The sequence below is a fragment of the Colias croceus genome, chromosome 12, assembly GCF_905220415.1.
Source record: "Colias croceus chromosome 12, ilColCroc2.1".
Taxonomy (NCBI): domain Eukaryota; kingdom Metazoa; phylum Arthropoda; class Insecta; order Lepidoptera; family Pieridae; genus Colias; species Colias croceus.
Window position 1 is genome coordinate 5,424,596 of NC_059548.1, and position 27,068 is coordinate 5,451,663.

At 31.9% G+C, this 27,068-nt stretch overlaps 2 protein-coding genes across 3 annotated transcripts in view; both read left to right on the forward strand.

The window, feature by feature from the left end:
• Nucleotides 1-22,871, forward strand: part of LOC123696009 (tyrosine-protein kinase receptor TYRO3-like) — a 119,448-nt gene extending 96,577 nt beyond the window's left edge. For both annotated transcript variants that reach the window (XM_045641986.1, XM_045641985.1), the window contains exons 9-14: nucleotides 10,689-10,755; nucleotides 11,655-11,805; nucleotides 14,138-14,395; nucleotides 14,738-14,945; nucleotides 21,545-21,756; nucleotides 22,513-22,871. In XM_045641986.1, coding sequence (XP_045497942.1) covers nucleotides 10,689-10,755; nucleotides 11,655-11,805; nucleotides 14,138-14,395; nucleotides 14,738-14,945; nucleotides 21,545-21,756; nucleotides 22,513-22,805 — 1,189 coding nt within the window. In that variant the 3' untranslated portion in view covers nucleotides 22,806-22,871. The remainder of the gene's footprint in view (nucleotides 1-10,688; nucleotides 10,756-11,654; nucleotides 11,806-14,137; nucleotides 14,396-14,737; nucleotides 14,946-21,544; nucleotides 21,757-22,512) is intronic.
• A 1,478-nt stretch (nucleotides 22,872-24,349) lies between these two features.
• On the forward strand, nucleotides 24,350-24,745 carry LOC123696225 (integumentary mucin C.1-like; the record flags this gene model as incomplete). Its single annotated transcript, XM_045642296.1, has 1 exon — nucleotides 24,350-24,745. A coding segment is annotated over one exon (375 nt), but the record flags the coding sequence as incomplete, so codon positions are not given.
• Nucleotides 24,746-27,068: the final 2,323 nt, after the last annotated feature.

Below are 27,068 nucleotides of genomic sequence, written 5' to 3' on the forward strand. Positions count from 1 at the left end.
CAAAATTTCATAACAAACACCTTTCATATGAAATAATTGACAGATATGTAGCAATTAAAAAAAAATCATTTGCCTCGAGTTACAACAATCCAAAAACAAAGATATGACTGCAATTTAACTTGATTATGTAATTTCTACAACTGAGACAATTCGTTTATTAACACACACATACATATTCATAAACTTACACACACATACACGAACCCTGAATGTTTCTATCCTTTATTACTACACTAGCTATGCCCCGCGAGTTTAGCGTGATCGGTGATAGCCTGGATAAATGGGCTATCTAACCCGAAAGAATTTTTCAAATCGGTTCAGTAGTTCCTGAGATTAGCGAGTTCAAACAAACAAACCAACTCTTCAGCTTTATAATATTAGTAAAAATACTCTGCATACTGCCTACAACATATCGTTTAATCCACTTTCAAACAGAAATGATATCTTACTTCACATTACGTTTGCATTTTATCAAATTACATATTCTGCGCCTTCATCTCACAATAAAGTTAAGAAACGCAATATTACCCAACGATCACCGTACACTGTATATTTGTAACAATCCGTCGATTTGTGTAACATCCGCCCGTGCTTTGAACTTAGCGATCTTGTTATTTTTCGAAATTACAAAATAGTAATCTAACATGTAACATGATAAAAGTCGTGGCCAATATACGTGTATGACAACGTTTTAATTTGACTAATAAACTGTTAATTTACGTGATATTTAAGTAATGAGCAAATTATTATGGAAAATAACTATTGACCTACATATAAGGGGTAAGAAATACCTAATAATTTTTTCTCTACATTTTTAAATTTAGTGTAAACAGACACAATATGCATACTTACTTTTAAATAAAAATATAACAGATATAAAAAAATACTAGAATCTATAAACAGTAAAAGTATTATAATTAGTTCATAAATAACCATCATATTAGCATAATGTAGAGCAAATACTCGTAATACAAACAATATCCTTGTCATAACTATTACCATTCTACTTCTCGACGCGTCCATTAATCAACCTGCCTACATTAACGCATCATACTCTGTTATTACATTATGTCAAATATCATTATTCACGGAGTTATTACGCTTAACAACTCTATTTTATGCTAAATATGAATTTTCACGTCCTAATAGGGCTTTAAGTATAGTGTGTGCTGCGCATTGTCCGTGAAAGCAGGTTTCTTTGAGGTTGGCTTTTTCTTAAACTTTGATACGAACTCCACCGCTGCCATGTGCTCCTGGTACCTCGAAGACTTTTAAACTTTCAATTCAATCTTATATAAATTATTACTTCATCGTCAGTCTGTCTCAAATAAATTACGTTTTTTGGATGTGCAACTTGACCTTCTCAATTGTATCATGTCATCATGGTATTTTTGTCCAAAAATGCAACTTTTAAGTAAAAAAGAAAATCCGAAATGTCTTAAAGTACCAGGAGAGCATAAGCTATGAGGTAATATTCGAACGAGCGAAAGCATATGACGCGGGCACTCTCACTCTCGTTGGCGACCCATGAGGCCATGACTAAACCTGTACGCATTTTAGTGTGAACAAGGATTTTAAATTTTACCGTAGCACGAAGTAAGTTCAAAATGCATAGTATCATATTACGTAATGGGACCGGTCTGGATCCAGTTCGAATTTACATGTTTCGTAACAAAACAACGAAACGATGTTGACGCATTGTCTCGATAAACTTTTATTGATTTAAACGTTTCCGCTGTTTCGATAATACTTTGTGGAACTTTTTTAATTTTATCAATATAATATAAAATTACATAGTTTTAATTTTTAACCAAAACAGATTCTTTGTAACACTATATAATATAGATGTTTATAAATACCAACTAAGTACGTAGTTTCCCTAAAAGTTTTAATAACACATAATTTCAAGAGATCACAGTGAAGGTAGGGCACAATACTACCAATTTCAACTACGAACAGATCTTTTGTTTTATCTATAAGTATCAATAATTAAACCTGTCTGCCTGCTTGGATTTGAACTTCTATCAAAGAAGAATTCTGCCTTGTTCTAAATTAAAATATTATGTTATATTCCTTCAATACTTTTACTTATAGCAAGCCTACGAATTAATATATTGATGTCTCCAATTACACGCCTTTGTCATATATTTTTATAAAATTCTACAATTTATAGCATAACATAACCTTATTAGTCGCTAATTGCAAATAAAACATAATTTGAAGCTATATACTCGTAGAATAATCACTACATTTAAAACAAAGCTGCCTCTCTCTATATCCTATGTATAGGTACTTAAAAATCTTTAGACTACGCAACGGATTTTGAAGGGGTTTTTTTTAATAGATTGTGATTCAAGAGGAAGGTTTTAGTTTAAATTTATAAGGTTTTAGACAAAGCGGGCGAAGTCGCGGGCGGAAAGCTAGTAAAATATAATCTCTGCATATGAATGTATACATTCACATGGTCTCAGGTATACGGAAGATGTTAAGATGCAAGTTTCACCCGCGAAGTTATTAGTACCTAATGTCGATGAACTCTGAACGATGTTTACGTGTGATGAACATAAAAATTATAAACAAATTACTTGTAATTTCCATTACGTTTCTCATCTCCAACTTTGATCAGTATTTTCATATGTTTGTTGGTAATTAAGGTCCTTTGGATGTCTATTTATTTGATCTTTTGGGTTTTGGTGTCATTTTATACCAAGAACACTTTCTATAAAAATTGGTACGAAAAATGTAGAGTTGCAAAATTTGACCAATTTTGTTAAATATTTTGAACACGTATTGTAGTTTTTTTACTTTCACTTTGTTGGTTTATCTTATAAAAATGTGTTCGTTGAAATATATCTATTCATAAGTACTTATTTGATAAACTTACCGTATAAAATAACGTAAAATTTTATAACATATTATTTTTAATGCATCCAAATTGATAGATTCACTACAGTAATACAAAATAAACATTAATTCTTTATGCATAAACAATAATAATTTAAATTGCCCTATAAAACCTTCTAAGGGCAAAAGTATAAATTTTACACTTACGAAGAAATTGAATTGCATTTCTCGCAATCAATAAAACAAGTAAATCTACTTTTAGTTTATAACACTTTTGCAAATGTAACATTATATAATATTACCGTATCGAATGGTTGAATCAATTACAGTAGGGCTCGTTAGAAATAATAGGTCACATTATTCTCTTTAATAACAAAGTTCAGTAAATATATCCTGTCATTTAAGAAAGCACAATACACGTAACTAATATAAATTGACCCGTTTGTTGTATGGCAACGTGTTCATAATATGACCCAGTTGTCTATCTATAGGTATATAGAGACAAAAGTTTTTTATTACATTCATCATATTTTTTATGTTAGAACTATATGCTATTCAATATTGAACTACATTATACATAGTTATTGTAACAAAATAGACTGTGACTTTTGTTTTATTATACACTGGTAACATTTGCATCGAAAGAAGACAATGAAAATTGAATAACAGACACAGCTTTTTACAATTTCATAATAGTAAAGATTATGTGCATATTATGCTATAATGAGCATGTAAAGTCCGTAACGAAATGAGATAAGAGCTCGCGTGTCGCCGCCATTGTTCACAATTTTCCGGGATTCAGATGCATATTTTCAAATTAATTCGTAACGTAGCAGTGAAAGCATCTGCTAAATTACTGCAAAGATTCACAAACCACATACCTAGTTAACTAGACGGTGCAAGTGCGACTTGAAAGAAAACTCAGGAACCGCATGCTTTCAACGTTATTATGTACATAGAGCCATAACCAATAAGTCCAAATAATGTTAAGTTGATGAGAGCTTTGCGCATAATTTGAACATATAAATGACACGCTAAACGTACTTGGATGAACTAATCTAGTTTGTGGTTCGTGGCTTCTTTTACTTCAGTTGTAGGAAGCAATTATTTATTGGATAATTAGCGTCAAACTTTTTTGTTTTAACATCATTTGTTTAGCTTTTCCTATCATGTTCCTTTGGTTTAATTTATTGAACCATTCATCTCTATAATAGATATCCTGATTGCTCCATAAAGTAGACATCCTACTACGTATACATACTCTACTCTCTACTTCAAAAAATGTCGTCTGTTAATATAAACATAAACTAAATAAAATAAGAAACACGGTAGTTTTAACATGATTGATAGAAAAACATTAAATCTCTTTGGTGATCATAAACCAACTAATTTCTTACTTTTAGACATGATTCAATATTTCATAATAAAATATCATTCATACTTTATTCAATATTATGAGGAAACAAGAAATTGTATTTTCACCATTTTCCTTATAATTGGTACAAACTAAATAAGATTTCAAAAGTCACCAGAAATCCTTGTTAAAAATATAAATAATCGCAATTGTATAACAATTTAGACAAATGAATGAGTTTAATTTATATGTTTATAATGTTCGTTGTAAATAACATTAAGTAGAGCGTTAAATTATTAAAAAAAACAAAACAAATTATGTATATTATATACATATTATAGTTTTATTTAACAAGTAATATGTAAAACTACCGCAAAAACAAATACTTGTATTTTTTCATGAAACATGCTTAAAAATATATAACAATTAATTCCTACCTACTTTGTTTGACCAACCAAAGTAATAAATATTATATTATACTCTGTATACATTTAATCGTAACCACAGACAACATAAATGTGAATTTAAAAGCCGTACAAATATTTATTGTTTACAATTACGCAATGCATGAAAGCGGATCTTTTATCCTTTATTTCAAACACGTCTGCCGTCCCATTCAAATGTTTTGTACGTAAAACTCAATTGTACATGTACAGTACCTAGAAACAGTCATTATGGCACTTTCTTTTATTGGCTAGAAACAGCGTACCTATTGACATAATGCACACATTTAGTTGTGCCTTGTTCCTTTCAAACATTTTGTTTTGTTATTGATTAGGGTGGTTAACGGTGTATGTTCAGGAATCGATTTATATAGTTTCAAGCAATAACTATTGAAATAAATTTTAACAAATGATACGTGCGATGGCTATTCGAACACGAAACTAATTTATAAATTAAAAATGTTCTGTAATTTTTATGTTAGATAGTTCATGCATCATGCTACGACCAATTGGACACCGAAAAATAACATTGAGTAACAGCCAACAGGAAAGGTCAAAGTCAAATAACCTTTCTTCACTTTCTTCAAAAATAACGATGTAGGTATTAGAAATGAATGATTTGTGAATTTAGTATTGAGGAACACTTTAAAAGTGAAAACTATTAAGATTCGAAAGTCATTATTATAAAACATTTAACTTCTTCGCAAGTACTTAATCGTAAATGAAATATTCACAGAGGAGAGACGAAGACTAATATTTGAACATTCAATATAAAAGTTTCTGCTAAATGAGTTTATTTTTCTTTTAACTTTGTTATTAACTTCGCGTAAGGAAAAAAACTTCACGATAACATTATGTTTGAGTTCGGACGTGGGTTTGAAATGTGTTAAGAAAAATTCTTACAAATTTTGAGTGGACACAATATAATGCTCAATTTAATGAGATAAAAAGTTTACTTATAAAGAAGTATCGACATGATATGAAAGTTATGAAACCATAGAATGGATTTTGATATTATATGGATATATTTTCTTTGTATTCTTTATGAGTTTTAAATATATTTGAAATGTAACGTTTTATTGTGTAAAATAACTCTATGAGAGGCAATAGCACTACATTTATGTACATTCAATTTTTTTCATAGTGTTTTTTAAATAAGGTAGTTACAAAATACATAGATATAATAGTTGTTAATATAACGTACATTAGGTAAATAATATAAATTTTATTAAATTTTCAATTATGTGATGTAATCAGTGATCATGATAATCACATAAATAAACAAATAATAAAGATTGGTTAATTACCGATGTAAGCTGCATGTTACGTAGGCTTTGACGGGAAGCTCCGATTACGTATGGGCTACGTTTATGGTGCGACCTATTTTTTTCTTTATAAAACCAGAGAGAATCGAGGTCAGTAGCTAGTTTTCTTTTTAATATAAATGTAAATGTTGCCAGACATTTCATGCATGCCATCCAGTTCGCAATCAAGTATTATCGAAATTATTCAACTGATGTAACGTTTACTTTAGATTCTAGCAAATCGTTATGTAAATTACCTAATATTTATATGGCAACACTATATTTTATTTTATATTTAAAAAACTACTTTTACTTTACCCTAAGCTCTAACGGACAATGAATTTATTACAGTTATTTTATATTCTTAATATGTAATTACAAAATATTTTCTTATAAAAATCGTGATATACTTTATTTTGAATGAGATTTTTTTATTAAAATTTTATAAATTACAAATTTAACACATAAGTATTCATAACTAAAATATCGGAATTGAAGCATTTACCACAACTTCTTTTTTAATTTAATCTCAATTATATAAACCATTTGACCGTTATCGTACCTAATAACGAATCGAAACGAGCAAGACTAACATTTATTCAAATAACTTCAAATACATATTTGGTTTCGATATAAGTAAATCAATGTTTGAAATTAAATTTCATATAAAAGCATTTATGTATAAAAGTTATTTAATCAAAAGTTATATGAAAAGTTAATATTGGTTACGAAATTTATTCAAGCATACTTAATAACGAGTTAATTTTCAAAAATAAAACATTAAAAGTTGCCCAAATTCAATGAATATTTGAATAATAAAAAGTTATTAAAACATGCCTTTAAAATAGCTTCTCATCGGTTATTACAAATAATAATAATATAAGAAAACATACCTTTCTCGAAAAAACAAAGTACTTGTAAAAGTTTACTGAAAAACTCATAATAAGCTTATAAGTTTGAGGTCAGGCAGAGAAATTGAGTATCAAAATTGTTTGCTGAAGTTATGAACACAAAGTAATGTATTACGCAGGTATACGAATTTCAGTACAGGCATTGCAAATAATTCTAACCGATTAACACTAGTTATTCCCCGCGGTTTCACTCGCATTACTCCGCTCCTGTTGATCTTAGCGTGACGATATATAGCTTATAGCCTTCCTCGATAAATGAGCTATCTAACACCAAAGAATTTTTCAAATCGGACCAGTAGTTCTTGAGATTAGCGCGTTCAGACAAACAAACTCTTCAGCTTTATAATATTAGTATAGATAAAAAGAGTATTCAATCCATTATATAGTGCAAGTCTAAAATGCATCTAGTTATTTTAATCGATAAACAGTAAATATTGTAGAACTAAATTGTTATAAAAAAATTTCTTGTGTAAAAATTTCTTTGGTAAGTAGATAATAATTAGCTATTGAACTTTTCTAAGGTATTGTATCGGGAAGGCACAGACTCCTGAAACACAGCGAAAGCTATATTGGGAGTCTGGGGTCTATATTTTGATGTAAGGAACCTTGTTCAATAAATGATTTTTATTTATTTAATTGTTTTTTTTTAGATATTAATGCATTAGTGAAACATTTATACGAAGTACTGGAAGTATAAATTATTCATAATTTATATAGAGTTCATGTTAATAATTTTCACATAATCCGATACAGCTTTTATATGTTTACTTCCAAAGTTTTTCAGAATAATTTTGTTTGATAATGAACATACTGACTAATTAATTTAATGTAACATAAAGTTCTTGCGAACAAGCCACGAGCATACAAGCAGCTTAAACTCTGCGGTGTTTATAAATTATTGAGATAAAACATTATAGTAAATTTTATAATACTTATACGAAATAATATACATATTTACGATACATCAAATAATCTTAACATGATTAGAGAATTGGTCTAAAATGGGATATATTATTATAACATACTAGCTGTGCCCCGCGGTTCTACCCGCATTGCTCCGCTCTTATTCGTTTTAGCGTGATAATAAACAGCCTTTTTCTAATACTGAAGGAATTTTATAAATCGGATTAAACAAAAAAACTCTTCGGGTAATATGAGTACTTATAATATAGTGTTGCAATACTTTTATATTTCGCACAGTCATTTCGCTAAGGTTGTTATCGATAAATAGCGATGCGTCAAGTCAAAGGGCAAGTGAATGGTACCGATCTAGATATTTGCACCGTATTTGGTCATACTTATGTCCATTGCATTCGTAATACTTGAAAGTCTTGAACTTAAATTACCTTTATTGGGCCGAAGATTACCTATGTTAATTATGGTCTAAATTGATGAGTCTGGTTATAGACAAGACTGCATTTAGTTGGCCAATTATATATGTAGTTAGAAGAAAAAAATCTCTTCGAATTGATTAATAAATCATCTTAGTGTGAAATGTTGTTCTAGGAAAGTCAATTGGCTAATCGTTGCCTGGTTGAGACATGCCGGCCATGGGTATGTTTGTTTTAATTATTGCAAGATATATGCGAATTGGCATAATAAAAAGATAAATAATGAGCAATTACTTACAAAAATGTGGACCTCTGTTTTGAACAAATATTTTTGCATAATTAAGTACCAGCTTTGCTATATTATGGCTTTCACATAAACGATTTAGTTAGTCTTTTAACGAATTTTTTTAATTTTTATTTTTAACTGCGATATTACACGTGTCCTTCAATATAAAAGTAATTAAAACCTCAAATAAAATTATTTAAAATGTAAAAACGAATTAGTCTTTTCAGATCACAAATTAATTTCTTCAAGCTGTGTGTCTCTTCCAAGCAGTAAAAAGAAGTTTACGAGCACATAATTGCTTTAGCACTTCTTTAATTATAACTCTAATTCAATCACGTAAAGTCCAATTTCCCACGATAATGAGTGTATGATATGAAAGTGACCAAATTAAGCTTTCAGTTCTAACAATTGTAGAGCTCGTATTTCTATGATAATAAAGTTTATTTTCGAGTAACTAATTGAGGTGAATTGTATTAAAATTGTTCATCCGTGTGAACGGCTAGTGGGTAAATCACGGTTTACGTAAAATATTACGTCATTAGGGTCGCACAATGTGACCTATGACATCTTTATGGTGTGATTTTTGCCATACTTATATATATATATATATATATAATGCGAATTTTGATCTGTTTCTACTAGGTATACCATCAAATTTTTAAAGGAAAAATTAACAAATGATAACAGGCATTCAATATAAAGTTTAATTTATTATTTTATCATAACTAGCTATTATTAAAAGAAACTTCTTAAAAAATCATCAATTTCCGGATATATAAAAATAGCATTGATCACTTATAATAAATACATAATTTGATTCAATTAATAGGTAAAACGATGTGACAGTGAAAGTTTACTTGGAATTTCTTCTGTTATTTTATCTAAAATCTTATACGATATTTTTAACAAAATTAATGTTAATAACAAATTAACACATGTTAAATTGACAGTGTGAACAAAACCATGAACTTGTCTACACTAATATTATAAAGAGAAAACTTTGTTTGTTTGTTTGGTTGTAATGAATAGGCTCATAAACTACTGGACCGATTTTAAAAATTCTTTCACCATTCGAAAGCTACATTATCCACGAGTAACATAGGCTAGGTTTTATCCCGGAAATCCCACGGGAACGGGAACTATGCGGGTTTTTTCTTTGAAAACGCGGGCGAAGCCGCAGGCGGAAAGCTAGTTATAAATAACTAGCTTCCGCCCACGACTTTGTACGTGCATCCCCGTTTTTCCCCGTTCCCGCAAGAATTTCGGGAAATCCTTTCTTTGGGGACGCCTACGTTATGACATCTACCTGCATGCCAAATTACAGCCCGATACGTCCAGTGGTTTGGGCTGTGCGTTGATAGATCACTATATCAGTCACCTTTGAGTTTTATATAATATATAGAAATAGAACATACTCTTATACATCTCATATAGAAAAAGACATTAGTAAATCATAACATCTTATAGGTATGTATTTACGTAGTTACCACAATGTTTGTGCGAAAGTGCGTGACCAGCTGACTAGCTAGTCAGTAGTTACAATTGAGCAATATATGATCGAGATAAGTATCCTATAATTTTATCACTTCTGTTTACGGCTTCACGTTTGTCCCGGATTGAAACGTGTCGATTGCAATCGAAAGAGTTATAAATGTATTATGTAATATATAGGAGAGGAATATGTTTAATTATTTTCATTTTTTCACATACATGCATGTACATGTACACATGTACCTACACACATTATTTCATCGTTTTCATCAAACGGTATTTTATGTATTGTAGAATTAATGTAGAGCATTAAAAAAAATTGGTTTAATACTATGTGTATTGTAGATAAAATTTAGATAATAAATTAAACATCGGATCGCAAATTCAGAAAAATTTACGTAAGCCAGTATTTTTGTTTTATTTATGCACTTTTTTGTATGAAATATAGATTATACAATACGAATTACATTTAAGAAATTGTCACACCGATACGGTAGAATTTGAGTTATAGTACCTACATACAGTGACATAAATTCAAAAAGTCTTTGTGAGTTGTGACCAAATTCCGTACAGTGATTTCATTTGATTTGAAAATCGGAGACTACAAAAAGGAAATATCCTTAGAAATATCTCCTCTTTCGACTTTCTGATATTAATGTATTAGATATTAACAGGATTTGCGTCTTTCTATTTTTAGTGAACTTATCAAAGCTTATTTTTATAGAAACGAGGGAAACGTCACAAGGGGTCAGATGGAGGAAAGTCCACTTTACGTTCATAAGGAATTTGAGGTAAATATATTTTTAATATTTACTTGATAGTTACTTGTTTCTAGAGTAGAGAGAGTAGATTAGAGTAGGAGAATCAAGGAATTTTAAACAGTTCTAGATAACTTTTTTACAAGCTAAACGCGAAAGTTTTTTGCCGTAGAAACAGAACTAACTGAAAATAATTGGATAAACAAAAGCTCATGACAAACGCGAAGGGTTTTGTCGCATATGTGATGTGTAGGATTCCTTAGGGAACACCTTTATTGTTGAACTTTATTTTATTGTTCTGTAGATATTATTATTTACTTACCGTTTACTATATAAGTTAAATGTTACAATTTTTATTTGAATTCATCTTAAATCCATTAAAATAATATAAATACACATCCCTTTTGATGAAGCGAAAACCATAGCCAAGGGCATTAGCTTGAAAATAAATTTGAGATGAAAGAAATGTAAGAAAAATATCAGCTATGGCTATTAAACGATAATGTAATGTAGAGAGTGCACGCGAGTAAAGCCTCAGGCGCAAAATCTACAGTATAATTGAATAAGACTTGGTATGGTATACCTAATCGTACGACGTATCCAAATGGCAAGAGTACGCGAGCAACCGTGAGAGATGGCGCTCACAATTACGAAAAGGTTGCAGAAACCACGATCAGACTTGGTTTTCTGAACCGGCTGATAGAAGACAAAAACGACACGCCCAAACACAAGTTCTATCCGTGCATCGCGTATTGGGCTACATAGCCATCGTAAGTGCAGTAGATACCTACTCCTTACTGACTACGATAATCGTCTGAAATATAAACGATACGATAAACGGCCAATGATTGATTGAATTTTGAAATGGTCTTAAACTTACTGTGCCATATTTTGTAAAATTTGAAAACGAAATATGCAAACTTTTTTTTTAGCCGGGGGATGACAGCGATGAATGGGAGGTCAGCAGATCACGAGTGCATCTGGGGGCTCTAATAGGAAGTGGAGCTTTCGGCAGGGTCCATGTTGCCCACCTGGATATGCCTGGAGGGGAGACCATCACTGTCGCTGCAAAAATGCTAACAGGTAAAGTATAAACTATAAGCTATACAATATATAGGTAAAACGATTTAGATAGACATACCATATTTTGTATTTGTTTCAATAAGTGCTTTTTTGTTTGTCTAGATGAGTCGGAATGAATCAAATGCTTTTTGCAAAAAATATTGTGCATTAAGTACCTTCTCTACTTTATATTACACATTAAAATCGTAGATATATCTTCCAACTGTATATATTAGGGAACACTCGTTTGTAACTTTGAAGATAATTATACAGTAAAAAGCTGATTTTTCCGGAATAATGAGAGAAACTTTTTACATGCGAAACAATAAAAATCAAACATGTACCACGTTGTTACGTACACATGTCGCTTCTTAAAAATTCAATTCAGTTCCCATGTACAGGAGCAAGTTCTCGATTTGATAATATCAGTTATTGCATAAAACATTGTATCTAACATCGTAGATGTATAGCTACTGAATGTGACAATGTTGAACGTTATAATCTTTGTGATCCAACAAAATTGCTGTTTAAAGTAACTAACTTCTCCTCTAAGTATTTTTGCTTTTATTTTTGAAAAAATCTTATGATCGATCAAACTATTTAAAAGTATAATTTTTGCAATAACCCGCTGCTAGATAGTTAACTAATAAAATAATGTTTAAAATTACATGTTATACACGAACATCTGTGATATCTATGACATTGTAAGCTTTGTTATCATAATATACGTTTTGTAAAACTTACAATAATTATTAATACTACGTGCGAAAAACTAAGTCATTCATGGTACATACAGTAATGGCCCCTATTATATACACAACTGCTGTAAGGGAACGCTTGTGAAAGAATTAAATACCCTGTGAACAACCTTGTATAAACCATTAAAATAGTATTGAAATACGAATGATGTGAGCTTACATGTAATTCTAATTTTATCGACCTCAAACGGGATTGACTAATCTGTCAATCAGATAACAATTTTATTGCCTTTTGACCTTCTTGACATTGTACTCAGACCTTTACAAGTTCTTACAGATAAGTTTAAAGGTCCTAATAATCAATTCAAATCTTTGAATGTCTAACTTGGATTATTAAATAGTAAAGTTCGCTGTCTGATTCCAGCATTAAAGGCACAGAATAATAATTTAATTGTGAAACTAACTAATTCACGCCCGCGGCTTCGCCCACTTTTGCAAAGAAAAATCTGCATAGTTCCCGATCCTGTGGGATTTCCAGGATAAAAACTATCCTGTGTAATCCAAGTTACCCGCTATGTGTGTGCCAAATTTCATGAAAATCGGTTCAGCAGTTTTTGCGTGAAAGAGTAACAACCATCCATACTCACAAACTTTCGCATTTATAATATTAGTATGATGAAAAATGAGGTCATTTCTAGTGCTTTGAGTCGGTGTTTGAACCCATACACAATTCATTTACTTGTCGCATTTGCATATAGAAAGATTGATTGTTCTGTCGTTCACAACAAAAGCATACCGCCTAATGAATTTATGCTTGCAATTAGCTTACATAAAATAGGAAATTAAAGTATTGATGAGTATTCTGTATTCAACTATTAGAGCTTGATTGTTGGCAAAATGTTTATTTCCTTTCACTGTTCATAATTTTTAACCGACTTCAAAAAAAGGAGGAGGTTATCAATTCGGTCGGTATGTTTTTTTTTTCTTTTGATATCAGTCTTGACTCCTGTACTATATAGGTACCTACTTTCTAAAAATTTGAACCATTTTTTCAAAATATAACGTAAATACTGTACTTATACGAATTTATATCATACAAGAAAGACGATGTTGACGTCAATGTTATTATGAGAGCTTTGAATAAAGAAATCTCTACAGATATTGTTCAAAATGCCTATACAGTAATATATTGCGAAATATAGTATTAATTTCTCCTTATCTTAGAATTGTTTATTTTAAACGTTTCAGTTTTTCTTTAATCTTTTGTTTTTCATGTACTTAGATGATTACCGCTTGATAAGATGTATGTTGTTCTTTCACCCTAAAGCTACAATACCAATTTTGTTGAAATTTGGTACGCAAATAGATTACTAGCCTACAATAACATAAAGGCTCTTTAGTTTTATAGTAAACATAAAATATTGGAAATGATTATTGATTTTTCGCACTGCACTCACACACGAATAAAGAGTGGCCTATAATAATTACATTTATACGTCTCTTACTAGTAGATGTTTTTTACTCATTCAACTGAACATTGCTGAATTTACGTGTACAAATTTATTACAGATATTTACACTACGTTAGTAAAAGCTCCATTTACCAAGCTCCATTTAGTTCTATCTATCCATCTACTAATCCATTTACATTTCTAGATAACGCAACCGGCGAAGAGATGCAAGACTTCCTCCGTGAAATAGCCATGCTGAAACACGTTGGTGAACACAAACACGTGATTCGTCTGGTAGCGTGTTGTACCCGACGAGCACCCTTAATAGCATTACTGGAACACGCTCCCAGGGGAGATCTCTTGACACTGCTTCGATCAGCTAGGGGCAGACGGAATATAGACCTGCAGAAGAATAGCATTAAGTCAAATTGCAATGTAAACGGCAGACCGTCTGAGGCAGATAGTAAGTAATTTTTAGTAGTAAGTAGTTACTGCTTAGATTAAGAAATGTATAAACTATAGCTGTTGCGATGTTACAAGTTAGAAATAGTCTCTTGTTCTAAAATACTTTAATAAATATACTATTAAATGGATTATAAAATGAAACGCCTACATAAATATTGTGAACAAACACTCGGCGAAGAGTTAAGTCTCAGTTAAAATTAGATTTATTTATAAACGTAAATTAGTCTAGAACTTAATTAAAGTAGACGTCAAGTTTTAAGACCTCGCAGTTACTTGTTAACAATACATATAATATACACATTTAAAATACACAGGAATGTTAAATAGCTTTCTTTTTCAGCTGAATACACAAATTTAAGCGACTCAGATCCGCCATTAGAAGAGAATGGTGACACAAAACTATACATAGATTCCGACCAAGAAGTAATGAGCAAACATCATTATGTAGCAGAGCCTGCGCTACACCTCGACAGTAGTATCATGAGAGACTATGCATTACAAGTAGCATTGGGCATGCAGCATTTGGAAGCTCGTGGTATTACGCATCGGTAAGTGTGGTCACAGTCACAGAATCTATACTAATATTATAAAACTGAAGAGTTTGTTTGTTTGTTTGAACGCGCTAATCTCAGAAACTACTGGTCCGATATGAAAAATTCTTTCAACGTTAGGTAGCCCATTTATCGAGGAAGGCTTATCATTACGCTAAGACCATGGGCGTAGCCACGGTGGAGCAGGGTGGGGCGCTTGCCCCACTCTAGCTTTGACCTGGAAGGTGGGTAGATACCTAACCAAATCTATTAAAAATCGAAGTACCTACTAACTACTAAGCTTAATATCCGTAAGAAATTTCACACTCGATTCTCGAAAGTCGACAGGCGACACAGAAAATGCGACCTTTATAATTAGTATATTACCTCTAAAATGACTGACTAACAACTAACAAGTGTCATACGCCCAGCGACCAAACGGCTGAAGATTTTTGGATCTATTTCGTGGTGTGGTAGGTGAACAATAAGGTGTTTTGAATAAGAATAATTCGAATAACGAATTACACACGAAAAAAGAAAATAGCTGAGGCTTCTATGTTACATGAACTGTAAGAAAAATGAGTATAGTACCACAATTAGTTACCCCACTAACTTATCCAATTTCACTTTTGTTGTGTTACACGTTCTACAACTCACTGATACTTTTTACTTTACACTTTTTTTTTCTAGTAAGTTTTCTAGTAGCGAATGCCTTCGCAAATGCCTTCGCGAATGCCATCGCGAATGCCTTCGCAAATGCCTTCGCAAATGCCTTCGCGAATGCCATCGCGAATGCCTTCGCAAATGCCTTCGCGAATGCCATCGCGAATGCCTTCGCGAATGACTTCGCGAATGACTTCGCCAATGCCTTCGCAAATGCCATCGCGAATGCCATCGCGAATGCCTTTGTAAATGCCTTCGCAAATGCCTTCGCGAATGCCATCACGAATGCCTTCGCAAATGCCTTCGCGAATGCCATCGCGAATGCCTTCGCAAATGCCTTCGCGAATGACTTCGCCAATACCTTTGCAAATGCCTTCGCGAATGCCATCGCGAATGCCTTCGCAAATGCCTTCGCGAATGCCTTCGCAAATGCCTTCGCGAATGCCTTCGCCAATGCCTTCGCAAATGCCTTCGCAAATGCCATCGCAAATGCCTTCGTGAATGCCTTCGCGAATGCCTTCGCGAATGCCTTCGCGAATGCCTTCGCAAATACCTTCGCAAATGCCTTCGCGAGTGCCTTCGCGAATGCCTTCGCGAATGCCATCGCGAATGCCTTCACAAATGCCTTCGCAAATGCCGGCGGTACGGCCGCCGGCATTTGAAGATATAACTTTGGGTACATACTTGGTACATACAGTTGCTAGTTACATATTATTTTTTATTGTTGCCCCACCTTGAGCCCATGGCTAGCTACGCCCATGGCTAAGACCAATAGGAACGGAGCACTGCGGGTAAAACCGCGCAGCACAGCTAGTACGTAAGAACGCAAATTACGCAGATGACAAGGCACTTTTACTTCAGAAAGGTTTTATGAACATATTTGCGTGTGTATATGTCGTGGTCATATCGTAGATTTGATCATTTCATGATATGAGTGGCCATTTCACGAAATGGTCGCATATCGTGAAATGGCCAATTTAGTTTGGCCACATCATGATGTGGTTTGGGCAGATCAATGATAAGAAATCGTTTCACGATATGGCCAATTAACGCACGGTTTTTTCATGAAATGATCAAAATTATTTGATCATATCGTAAAATAGTTACATTAATCGTTGGTAGAGGCGCTGCAAGCTCTGTGTTTATGTGATAAGATGGCGGCCGCTGGCGAAAATTAAATTATTCGCAGTTAAAAACTTCATAATTCGTTTAAGAACAATATTATGAAGAAAGTCATAGCAAAGAATTTACGACGAAGAGGTACGAGTACTATGGAAAATGTGGATATCTTATATGTATTTAAGAAAAAATGCGACTTAAATAAAATAATTTAAGAAACTACTACTATATTATTATAATTGTTTGTTTTTTAAAAAGCGATCCGCTTCTGGCACTCGCCGGCCGCTGCCGCGGCACGCTCGCTTTGCTCGCTCGGCTCGTGCGTTGTTTATCAAAGTCTAACCTAACCTAACCAAACTGTTTTCTATTGCAAAAACGATTCGCTTCTGGCATTTGCCGGCCGCTGCCGCGGCACTAACTTAAATGACATTAAACAAGTTTTTAGAATATAGTTATTCTGAATTTTTTTAATATTTTATGGACTCTTTATATTTTATACGATCTGGCCAAATGTGGATGACCAAATCGTGAAACGTTGACGATTTAACGATCTGATCAAACTATGTTGGCCATTTCACGATATGCGACCATTTCGTGAAATGGCCAGTCATATCATGAAATGATCAAATCTACGATATGACCACGACATATACAATTAGTATGACCTATGGTCTATGGAATTATAATATATTATTAATTATGTTGAATGATAGAGCCTAAAACATTACAAGAGATTTTTCTATGAATGCTTAAATGCCAGTTATACGCAAAACCTAATTTCTGTATTTAAAAACGCAATATGTTATGTACAAGGATAAAATTAAATCAATAATTAATATTTAATGGTCTATAACTATACTCTCTACTTTCTTGTTTATTTCCTGTCAAAACAGTATTTTTATGTTATAAAAATGTTAAAAGTTTACGAACACGAAATATGCCAAAAAAGGACGGTCATATCTAAAATAAACGTGGACGATGCCAAAAAGTAATAAAAATAAATATCGAACATTATACCGGGCTACCAATATTTTTATTTAATTTATGTCATTCACATAAAATATTAAGGTCTCATCAAAACAATCCGTTTTCGAGTCGCGCTATCTCTCTCCATGAACAAGATATTGATTCGTTGAACCGGCTTTAGCTCCAAAAATAGACCTTTTTTATTCTTTTTTACATCATACAATGAAAAACGAATGAGAAATATAAAACATCGTGATATGAAAACCCATATTTGGCTATCCCCATAATGGAGCGTCTTTCAATTTTATTGAAATAATAATAGTAATGAATAAAAAATGTAGAACATAACTATCAATAAACAACCTATAAATATGTTAAAAGATAGATTTACATTTAATTTGAACAATAGCACACAAATTACAAGTACATAGTATATAGCTCGTAACATTTACCAGGAAAACGGGGATATTTTCTAGGAAATCATGTCAACAGCCTCACCCGGGCAACAGGGAACGTCCTTACTCGCTCCCAGCGGTTTAATTATGCACAACTCGATGTTATTCGAATAACATAATGATTGTTGTGGCATAACATACAATATAAAAGCTTCATATTCCAATGCTGTAAATTAAATTTAATAACGCCTGCGAGAAATGTTATAGCAATATATTTTTTTTGCGTATTTGCTATGAAATTAATATAATTAAAATATTATATTGGAAATATTAAGAGCCCGCAAAGTAGGTCAATATTTAATATATTTATCGTAGGCCTTTTCCTACAGTTTATTTATTAGCCATGCAAATTATGCAATGAAACATAATATTATACTATACAAATCTCAGCAAATTATCAATAAATGAGCCTCTCTAGGATTAATTTTATTCATAAAATAAATTCACCGACCGTTCGGTTTTACTTATGAACAAAGACAACGCCCGAATGAACAGTTGTTGAGGGTTACTAAGCAACCGTTACCATGGTAACAACTTTATGCCCAACGTTCTAGAGAAAAATTGAAAATAAGTTATTGGGGTGTCAGGAGGTGGTGAGACAATTAATATTAATTGTTTAATGTAAAACTTTACAATTCACACGCAGAGTGTCGGTCTTCAAACTTTTTTCAGTAATTTTTTTATTTAATTCTATGAAATTTGATTAGGTACAAGGTACAAGGCTATTGATTAGTAGGCAGATGTCTAGACGACAAAAAAATTAAGTTATCGCCATAATTGATATTATTATAATCCATCTCAATCTTTGTCTCTATCTCTGCATTCGTGACATAGTCTTAGTCTTTCTCTCACAGGCAGCTTTTTTTGCAAATATTGCTAAGTTTTTAATAAAACTATATACTTAAAAATATACCTACATAATATCGCTATTATTTTTAGATTCGTTTTCTTCTTTTTTTTCGGTTTTATTCTCTTACATTAGATTTCTTTGAAATTAAATTAATTAATTAATTAAAATAATAAAAGATCAATTATAAGGTATAGGTATTCTGTATATTTTGTGTCACTGGATACTCTTTATTCGCTAGACTCTAGCAATCTTTCAGGCCCCCTAGGCTCTAGCGGCAAGAGCCTAGCCTGAAAGATAAAGACCTATTAAATACTGACTTGGAAATCTTTAACATCTTTTCCTATATAGTAGGTACTTAGTAGTTATTTCATGTAGATATTAAAAATCAGATACTGCAAAAGTTACCTTAATTCTCCGGAAATCATCAGGTTTAGTGTAGGTACGAATTTTAAACGTTAAACCTTATAATTAAAATGAACATTTCATTTGCTTATATTATGTTTATGTGAATAAACACGGTACTGAAAGGTTAAGTTTGGTCAATATTGTATTTGTTTTATATAATCAAAAGAAAACGAAGTTTCATTGGTTGCAGTAAATTCAACTTTTTGATTTCATATAAAATGACAAAGATTTCATCGTATATACAAAATATATTTGAATTATTCATTTCATTATAATAAGGAAATCATTTCAAGTTACGGGTTTTTTTGAGGGTCACTTGCCTGGAGGCTCTTGGACATGTAAATATAATATAAATATAAATAAAACGCCAGTGGAATAAACATCGCTACCCTGAAGCAATACAGGAACAAAGGGCTCGACTTCTAAAATTGAATTCATTGTTTATTTCTTATTCGATATTTCAAGGGCTTCAATAAGTCGCCATTAAATTACTCTCAGCTGACCTGATTGTGGTTTCGTAACTTCCTATCGAATTCTATTCCCCTGGTAACTTTAAGCCTGAAGATCAAACGGTACCTACCTTTTATATTATTTGTGAAACAAAATAAGTGTAATAATTTAAAATAAGTAGCCTACATAATATACATTTACCCATCCATACGTCTCATATACGTATTATATATTTTAAATGCGAAATTCTGTTTACCTGTGTTAAAACAGTTTTGTTGAAAATACAAAGGGTTGAAAACGGTGGAGGATACGCTCCTGAAACTGCGAGGTAGAGTTAAAAATATAAAAAAAACTAAGATGAAAAAAATCTACCCTGCAGGTACAAACTTGATGTCTTTATAAAATAAGTATAAAATATTATATTCTATACATACACTATATTATTATACGTACAATGTATATTTTGTATTGTGTTAAATTGTTTTAATATTCAGTATACGGTTTCGCAATAATCGTATGAATGTTTTACATTTTATACAATATGCAAGTGGGGCTTTATTAATGCCTAAAGAGAGCTTCGTAAATAAATTAACAATAACTATTGTTTTGACCTTCGTTAAACATTAATACCTATAGAATGTTCCTTAAATAAACAGAACCAAGTTTCCGAAAGCAAATTCGAAACACATTGTTTCATATTCCATTGTAGTCAAAATTGTTTAGTTTATTTGATTTAGCACAAATCCTTTATTTATGTCTTAGATTTATAATTACTTTTAGCAAACTTTATAAGATGTTTTGCTAGGAACCATAACTCTTGCTTTAACATAAACTATATACCAATTACCAGTAAAAGTAGATATTATTTATTTCATACATTAATAAGGATATACTTACCTAAAACGTAATCCAGAAAGAAAACGTTAATTGTTCAGGTAGACGAATATAGAGATAAATTTTAAAACATAGGTATATTTTGTTACTAAAACGCTTGAGCGGTTCTGTGAAAACACGAAAACATATTTTAATTAATCATTAGAGATCTTATTGCTTGTTTCAGTAACAAAGCGTAAAAATTAAAACTTTTTAAAACCACGTTCTGAAAAATACCTTCATCATTTAAATTAATATTTTGCCCTGATGTGTAAACTTCTGTTTTAACACGATAATGGGAAAATTATTCCCTGTGCCTAATTAAAACAACCTTTGGTATCTCATTAAAATTGTGACAAGGATTTTTTAGGGATAATATTTAAATTAAGGTAAATTCGTAATGAAAGAAAAAAAATTATGCGACATCAATTTCTTGGCTTAGATGTTTTATCCTAGAGATCAATGACAAATAATTATTATACAATATTTTTTTTCTTTTCTTAAATATATAGATATTAGATATGTATTACTGTTGTGGCTTATTAAATTGATGAATCTTTTGCAGATTGTAATCCTAGCTGAAATCTTACTTATGTAAATAAATAAGTTATATTACGAATAGTGTATTTATTATGAAGCTACAATACTTTCTTTCCGGTTAAAGTTGCATCGCTAATAAATCTGCGCTGAATTAAATTATTTTTTTATTACCAAAGTACCAAACGTAAGAGTTATTTTTTGAGTTTTTTATTGATAAAAACGACTCAATCCCATACTACGCTCTTACGACATATCCAAAACTTTATATATCTAAAACCTTTTACTTGAACTTCCAGAGACCTTGCAGCGCGGAACATCCTAATGGATGGAGCTGGGGTGCTAAAAGTCGCGGACTTTGGACTCTCCAGGTCTGGCATCTATGTCCACACTCGCTCCAGACCAGTTCCTCTCCGGTGGCTGGCTCCAGAAGCTATATTCACCTCGCAGTATAGCAGTGCCACTGATGTTTGGGCATTTGCAGTATTGCTATGGGAAATTGCTACTTTTGGTAAGATTTTGGGGTATGAGCTTTACAAGCTGACGTTATCAACTCTAGTGTTACCAGCAACATGTTGACGATAACTCCACAACACTTCAATCATAGAACGTTTAACTTTTCAACAACTTTAAAGTTGAAAATAAAGACACGTATCAATATTCAGTTTACACATCACAACTTAGGACTTACTATTTGAATTCGTTTTTCATAAGCATCATTTTTGTGTAGATACAAATATGTCTCCTCATATGACTGAATTCGTATTGATCAAAAACCTTTATTTTATATCCAGTCTCGTATATTCAGGCGTACATTATTTACACTTCCAAATAGATATAAAAATATTTGAACAGGCAGGATCCTTCGAGTCTCACGTGTAATAGAAATAAACAAAGGGATAAAATATAATGCTGAAAGAACTTACGTTGAAATTGACAACGATACATAACTATTATTGTTCGTAGTTATATTATCTTAATAATTTTATATTATTTTTTAGGTGAAACTTCTTTAGGCGCGTTGAGAGTAAAATTTCAAGATCGCGTCAAGGCAATACCGTCACGTCGTGGAGTAAGGATACGATTTTGGTATCTTTGAATCTTGGCAAAGAAGTTTCACTTATGAGTGCTCGGCACACACGCTCTTTTTTTTGTTTTAGTCTACCGACTAAATAGTTTTGATTCCCGCTTCCACTGCACTCTTGTATATCATTCAAAACAGTAAGAAATTTGATCGAAACAGATTATTTACTAAACTATATTTCAGGTGGATTCCCATACTCTGAACTGAGCAATCAAGAGCTGCCCACATACCTAACCACGGGCGGTCGTCTTCCAAAGCCAGCCAGAGCATCCCAAAGACTGTACCAACTCATGACCGAATGCTGGTCCGACGACCCAAACATACGACCAACGTTCACACAAATAGTAGATAGACTAACCGTACAGAATCAACTGTACGTAGACCTCGACTGCGTTTTCCCACCCGTGGAAGAAAACTTTGCTGAACTCAGCGAAATAGATTTCCCATTGGGCAGTGCTACCGTTTTCGACCGGTGATTTTAAGACTGAATAATTTAATTGTTGTTATTTATTCTATAGTTTTCTAGTAAATTTATGTCGCTATAATGTGTTTTATTTACCTTTTTTGTACCTATATGCAAAAACAAATATAATATATATTTACGTAGGGACAAAAGACATGAATCTCTACACTATAGAATTTTAGCATGAAGTCAGAGATAATATTATGACTGCTGTTTCTACGAATTTACAAAAAAATAAAATACAAAACTTTTGAGAGCTTTTCAACAACATTCAACTCAAAGATGGTGCTGAAGTAGGTCGCTTATCGCACTTATCAGTGACGTTCTTCATATGTTTTCACTCATTCTTTATTAGTTAATAAAAATTGACAAAAGCTTCGTTCTGTTGTATCTTTTAATCAAATTGAAACAAATTAATTATCCTTTGATTATATTATATCTTCGTAATTTCTAAAATTTATCTCCCTATGAATATAGAGACGCGTAGATAATAAATAATATTATAGAACAGAAATAGCTTATGATACCTAAGTAATTAGTGATTAGGCACATAATTAGTATTTAGTACCAAATTGATTAATCTGCTACGAGTTATAATTTTCATATAAGATTATATGTTTATTTGTAGCCAAGAAGTATATTATTTTTATACCTATTATTATACAATTCATGTAAACGTGTAAGTATATTTTTAATTTTTATTTCTTCATATTTCACGCAATAAAAGTTACGGTCAATTTAATTTTTTATCCTTGCATTGATAATAAATTTCTGTGCATTTAATTATTGTTCTCTGAAATACGTACGACCAATGTTGATAACCACAAAAACATGAAAGAAAAAATATTCAAAAGGGAAAATAGGAGATCTGATCGAACAAACAAAGTATGTTTTTGATAAATTTCTTAATTTTATTCTGTTGTATACCTACTTCAAGCTTAACCTATGATATTTATTACCTAGGTAGTTATTATTGATTATTCATCATTCGGTTCATTTTATTTCAAACTAAACCTTATCTCACAATACAAATCACAAGAGCTTTAAATAAGCTCGACAAATCTTTTATAAATTTTAAATATTAGTAACTATACAATATATACTAAAAAGTGCATAGTTAAATAATTGTAAGTCATATCGATTTTGGAAGCTAAATCACTACCTACCTAAATAATATTATAATCATCTGAATAAAATCGATTTATTGTTACAGTGTCTACAACTAGAATAATTGTAAACACACTATTCTTTATAACAATAATCAAACCACTATCTGCAAAATGGCCAGACCCACAAAACGACACGTTAATATTCATAGCAAACCCAGTAGAAGCAGATATGCCTGGTCACTGGATGCCTTTAAGCATCATGAAGGTCATGCTTGGTGGAACTACAAAGAAAGTGGTGAAACAAAAGTTATATTTCAAACCAGCTCCAACTACAACAACAACAGAAGCAACAACTACGACTACAACAACCACAGAGCCACCAACAACAACAACAACAACAACTACTACTACTACTACTACTACTACAACTCCTCCACCTCCTCCACCACCTCCTCCACCACCTCCTCCTCCACCTCCTCCGCCTCCACCTGATACAACAACAACAAGTACGACGACAACAACAACGCCACCACCAACTACAACAACAACAACACCACCACCAACAACAACAACAACAACCACAGCACCACCAACAACGACAACCACAACAACAACAACAACACCGCCACCGACAACAACTACAACAACAACACCACCACCAACAACAACAACAACGACGACGACAACAACAACAACAACACCGCCACCAACAACAACAACAACTACAACTACCACTACAACAACGCCCCGACCAACAACCAGAAAAGGACCGCCGAGAAGAATTAAACCAGCAACTGACGCACATGAAAATTTAAATTCGTAATACATATTTGAAAATAATGTCTGTAATAAACATCCTGTCTTACACTTCTTAAAAAATCCTTAAAAATCTTATTTGTTATACCTTATATTTACATATTTAAAATTAATATGTTAAATTAAAGACACCTAGGTACAGTGTGTGCTAGTTCTTTTTATTAATTATTAAATTATTATAATTAAGTTCCACGACATGTAATTATAACGTAAAGTCAAAAGCTGCCATCTCATGGTAAAATAACGAAGTATTAATTTTTGATAACCGCGCCATCTACCGTAAAATCGAGACACTAATAAAGCACTGAATGAAATACTAGTTCCACAAGTTTTCACGTATAATCAACAGATGACGCTACGATCAAAAATATTGTGATTTTTTAAAATTAACTACAAAATTTACATGTCACATAATATTATTTAATATTATAATATTTGAAAATATGTACTTATTACATATTTGAAATCATTATTATATTCAAAGTTTATAAACGACTCAATTAACTCAACTTGAAATCTAGGTATATGATTTTTTATATCTACGTTCAGCATTCAAGAAGCGGGGTAGTATATGTAGCTCTACTAGGTTTCCGCCCGCGGCTTCGCCCGCGCAGTAGCAAAACGTGCATAGTTCCCGTTCCCGTGGGATTTCCGGGATTGCGTCATTTTCCCGGGACAAAAAGTAGCCTATGTCCTTTCTCGGGTATCAAAATATCTCCATACCAAATATTTTCATGAAAGTTCAGTAGTTTAGGCGTGATTGAGTAGGTAACAGACAGACAGACAGAGTTACTTTCGCATTTATAATATTAGTATGGATTAATAGCTGGTGATAGGTATATTAACTATACTCGTGTAGAAAATTGGAAATAAATTATATGCATTTAGAAAAGGAATAAGTACTTATAAAGATTTGGCGTCTGCAGGAGGGCATTCCAAGCCTTGATTTTCTTTAAAAAATAAAGTATGAAGGACGTCTCTGTATGAACAAAAATTGAAATAATAATAATTAGTTACTAGTATTCATTGACTTTTACGGAAAAAATACGATAATTTACATTATTTAAAGATATTATGTTATATTATGTTCTATGTCATTTGCATTTCATGAATCATGTCTGTAAATTATCAGTGGTAGTAGAATATTAACCGCAGTTATTATCTAACAAAAAAAAATTAAATATACATAATATACACGTTCATAGATTATTATAGGTAGTTACTTACATCATTACGGTACAAAATCGTAAATTAGGTAAGATACCTAGGTACCTAGATAGGTAAGATATATAGGTATATAGATAGGGCTCTTGCCTCTTTGTCGTTAAAGTAATGATTTCCAAATTCTCAGACTATTACTCATTACATCTAAAATAATTAAAAATTCAAATGAAACACTTAAAAGCCACCCAGTTATTAGGACATAAATCCAAAGCTATTGTTTGTTCAGCCCTTATAATCTGATATGCAGGCGCCGGCCGGTTTGTGGCCATTGAACGAGCGATTTGTAAGATAAGCGATAGAACAATATAATTAAAGGAATCTTTAACGGTACTAGATAACTATAGATTATGTATTTAAAGAGAATTCGTTATGATAACGATATACGTGCAGTTTTTATCTATTTTGATTGTCTTAATGATGCCTTAATAAGCTATTTTGTTATTATCTGTGCAATGTTTGCACGAAGTCGAATTAATACATTTTTGTTTATCTACTTATTAGGTAACATAATAACAATATGGATTGGAACTTGGAACTACAGCATACTATAGGTAAAGGTGATGAAGGCATATCTAGATAATTAGATGTACATAGGTAACTAATGAAGCTTTCTATACGAAAATTGTTAAGTTTCATACAAATAGAATATTGTTAATTATTTTACATAAAATAACATGTGAATATTACACTATTTCAGCCAGTTCCTTAAGAAAAATATAATAACTTGGCGTTAGCTCAATCAGTTACTTACCTACCAGACTATTCGAGTCAAAACTTGTTTGTACTTATAAGAATGAAATCATAAAAAAAACACTTTTCAAACCGCTGATCTAGTGGCGTCGCCATTGAAAAGGTTCCTTTCTTAGAATTTCTCCCGTATAATTAAGCTTTACAATGAGAATTTCAAAAATTCCTTTGTTTCGTTCCCAAAACGAGTCACCGTGGTACAAAGAAAGGCACTCTCTCAAAAAATGAGTATTTAGCCAAAACAATATTTAAGTACCGATTTATTATTTACCGTTTCTAGTTCTTTTATAGATTAGCTGTCTTGGCGCCATAGCTCTATTGTGACCAAAATACTTCATAATTCTTCCAAATATGTTTAATTAAATATTAGTTTTTGTATT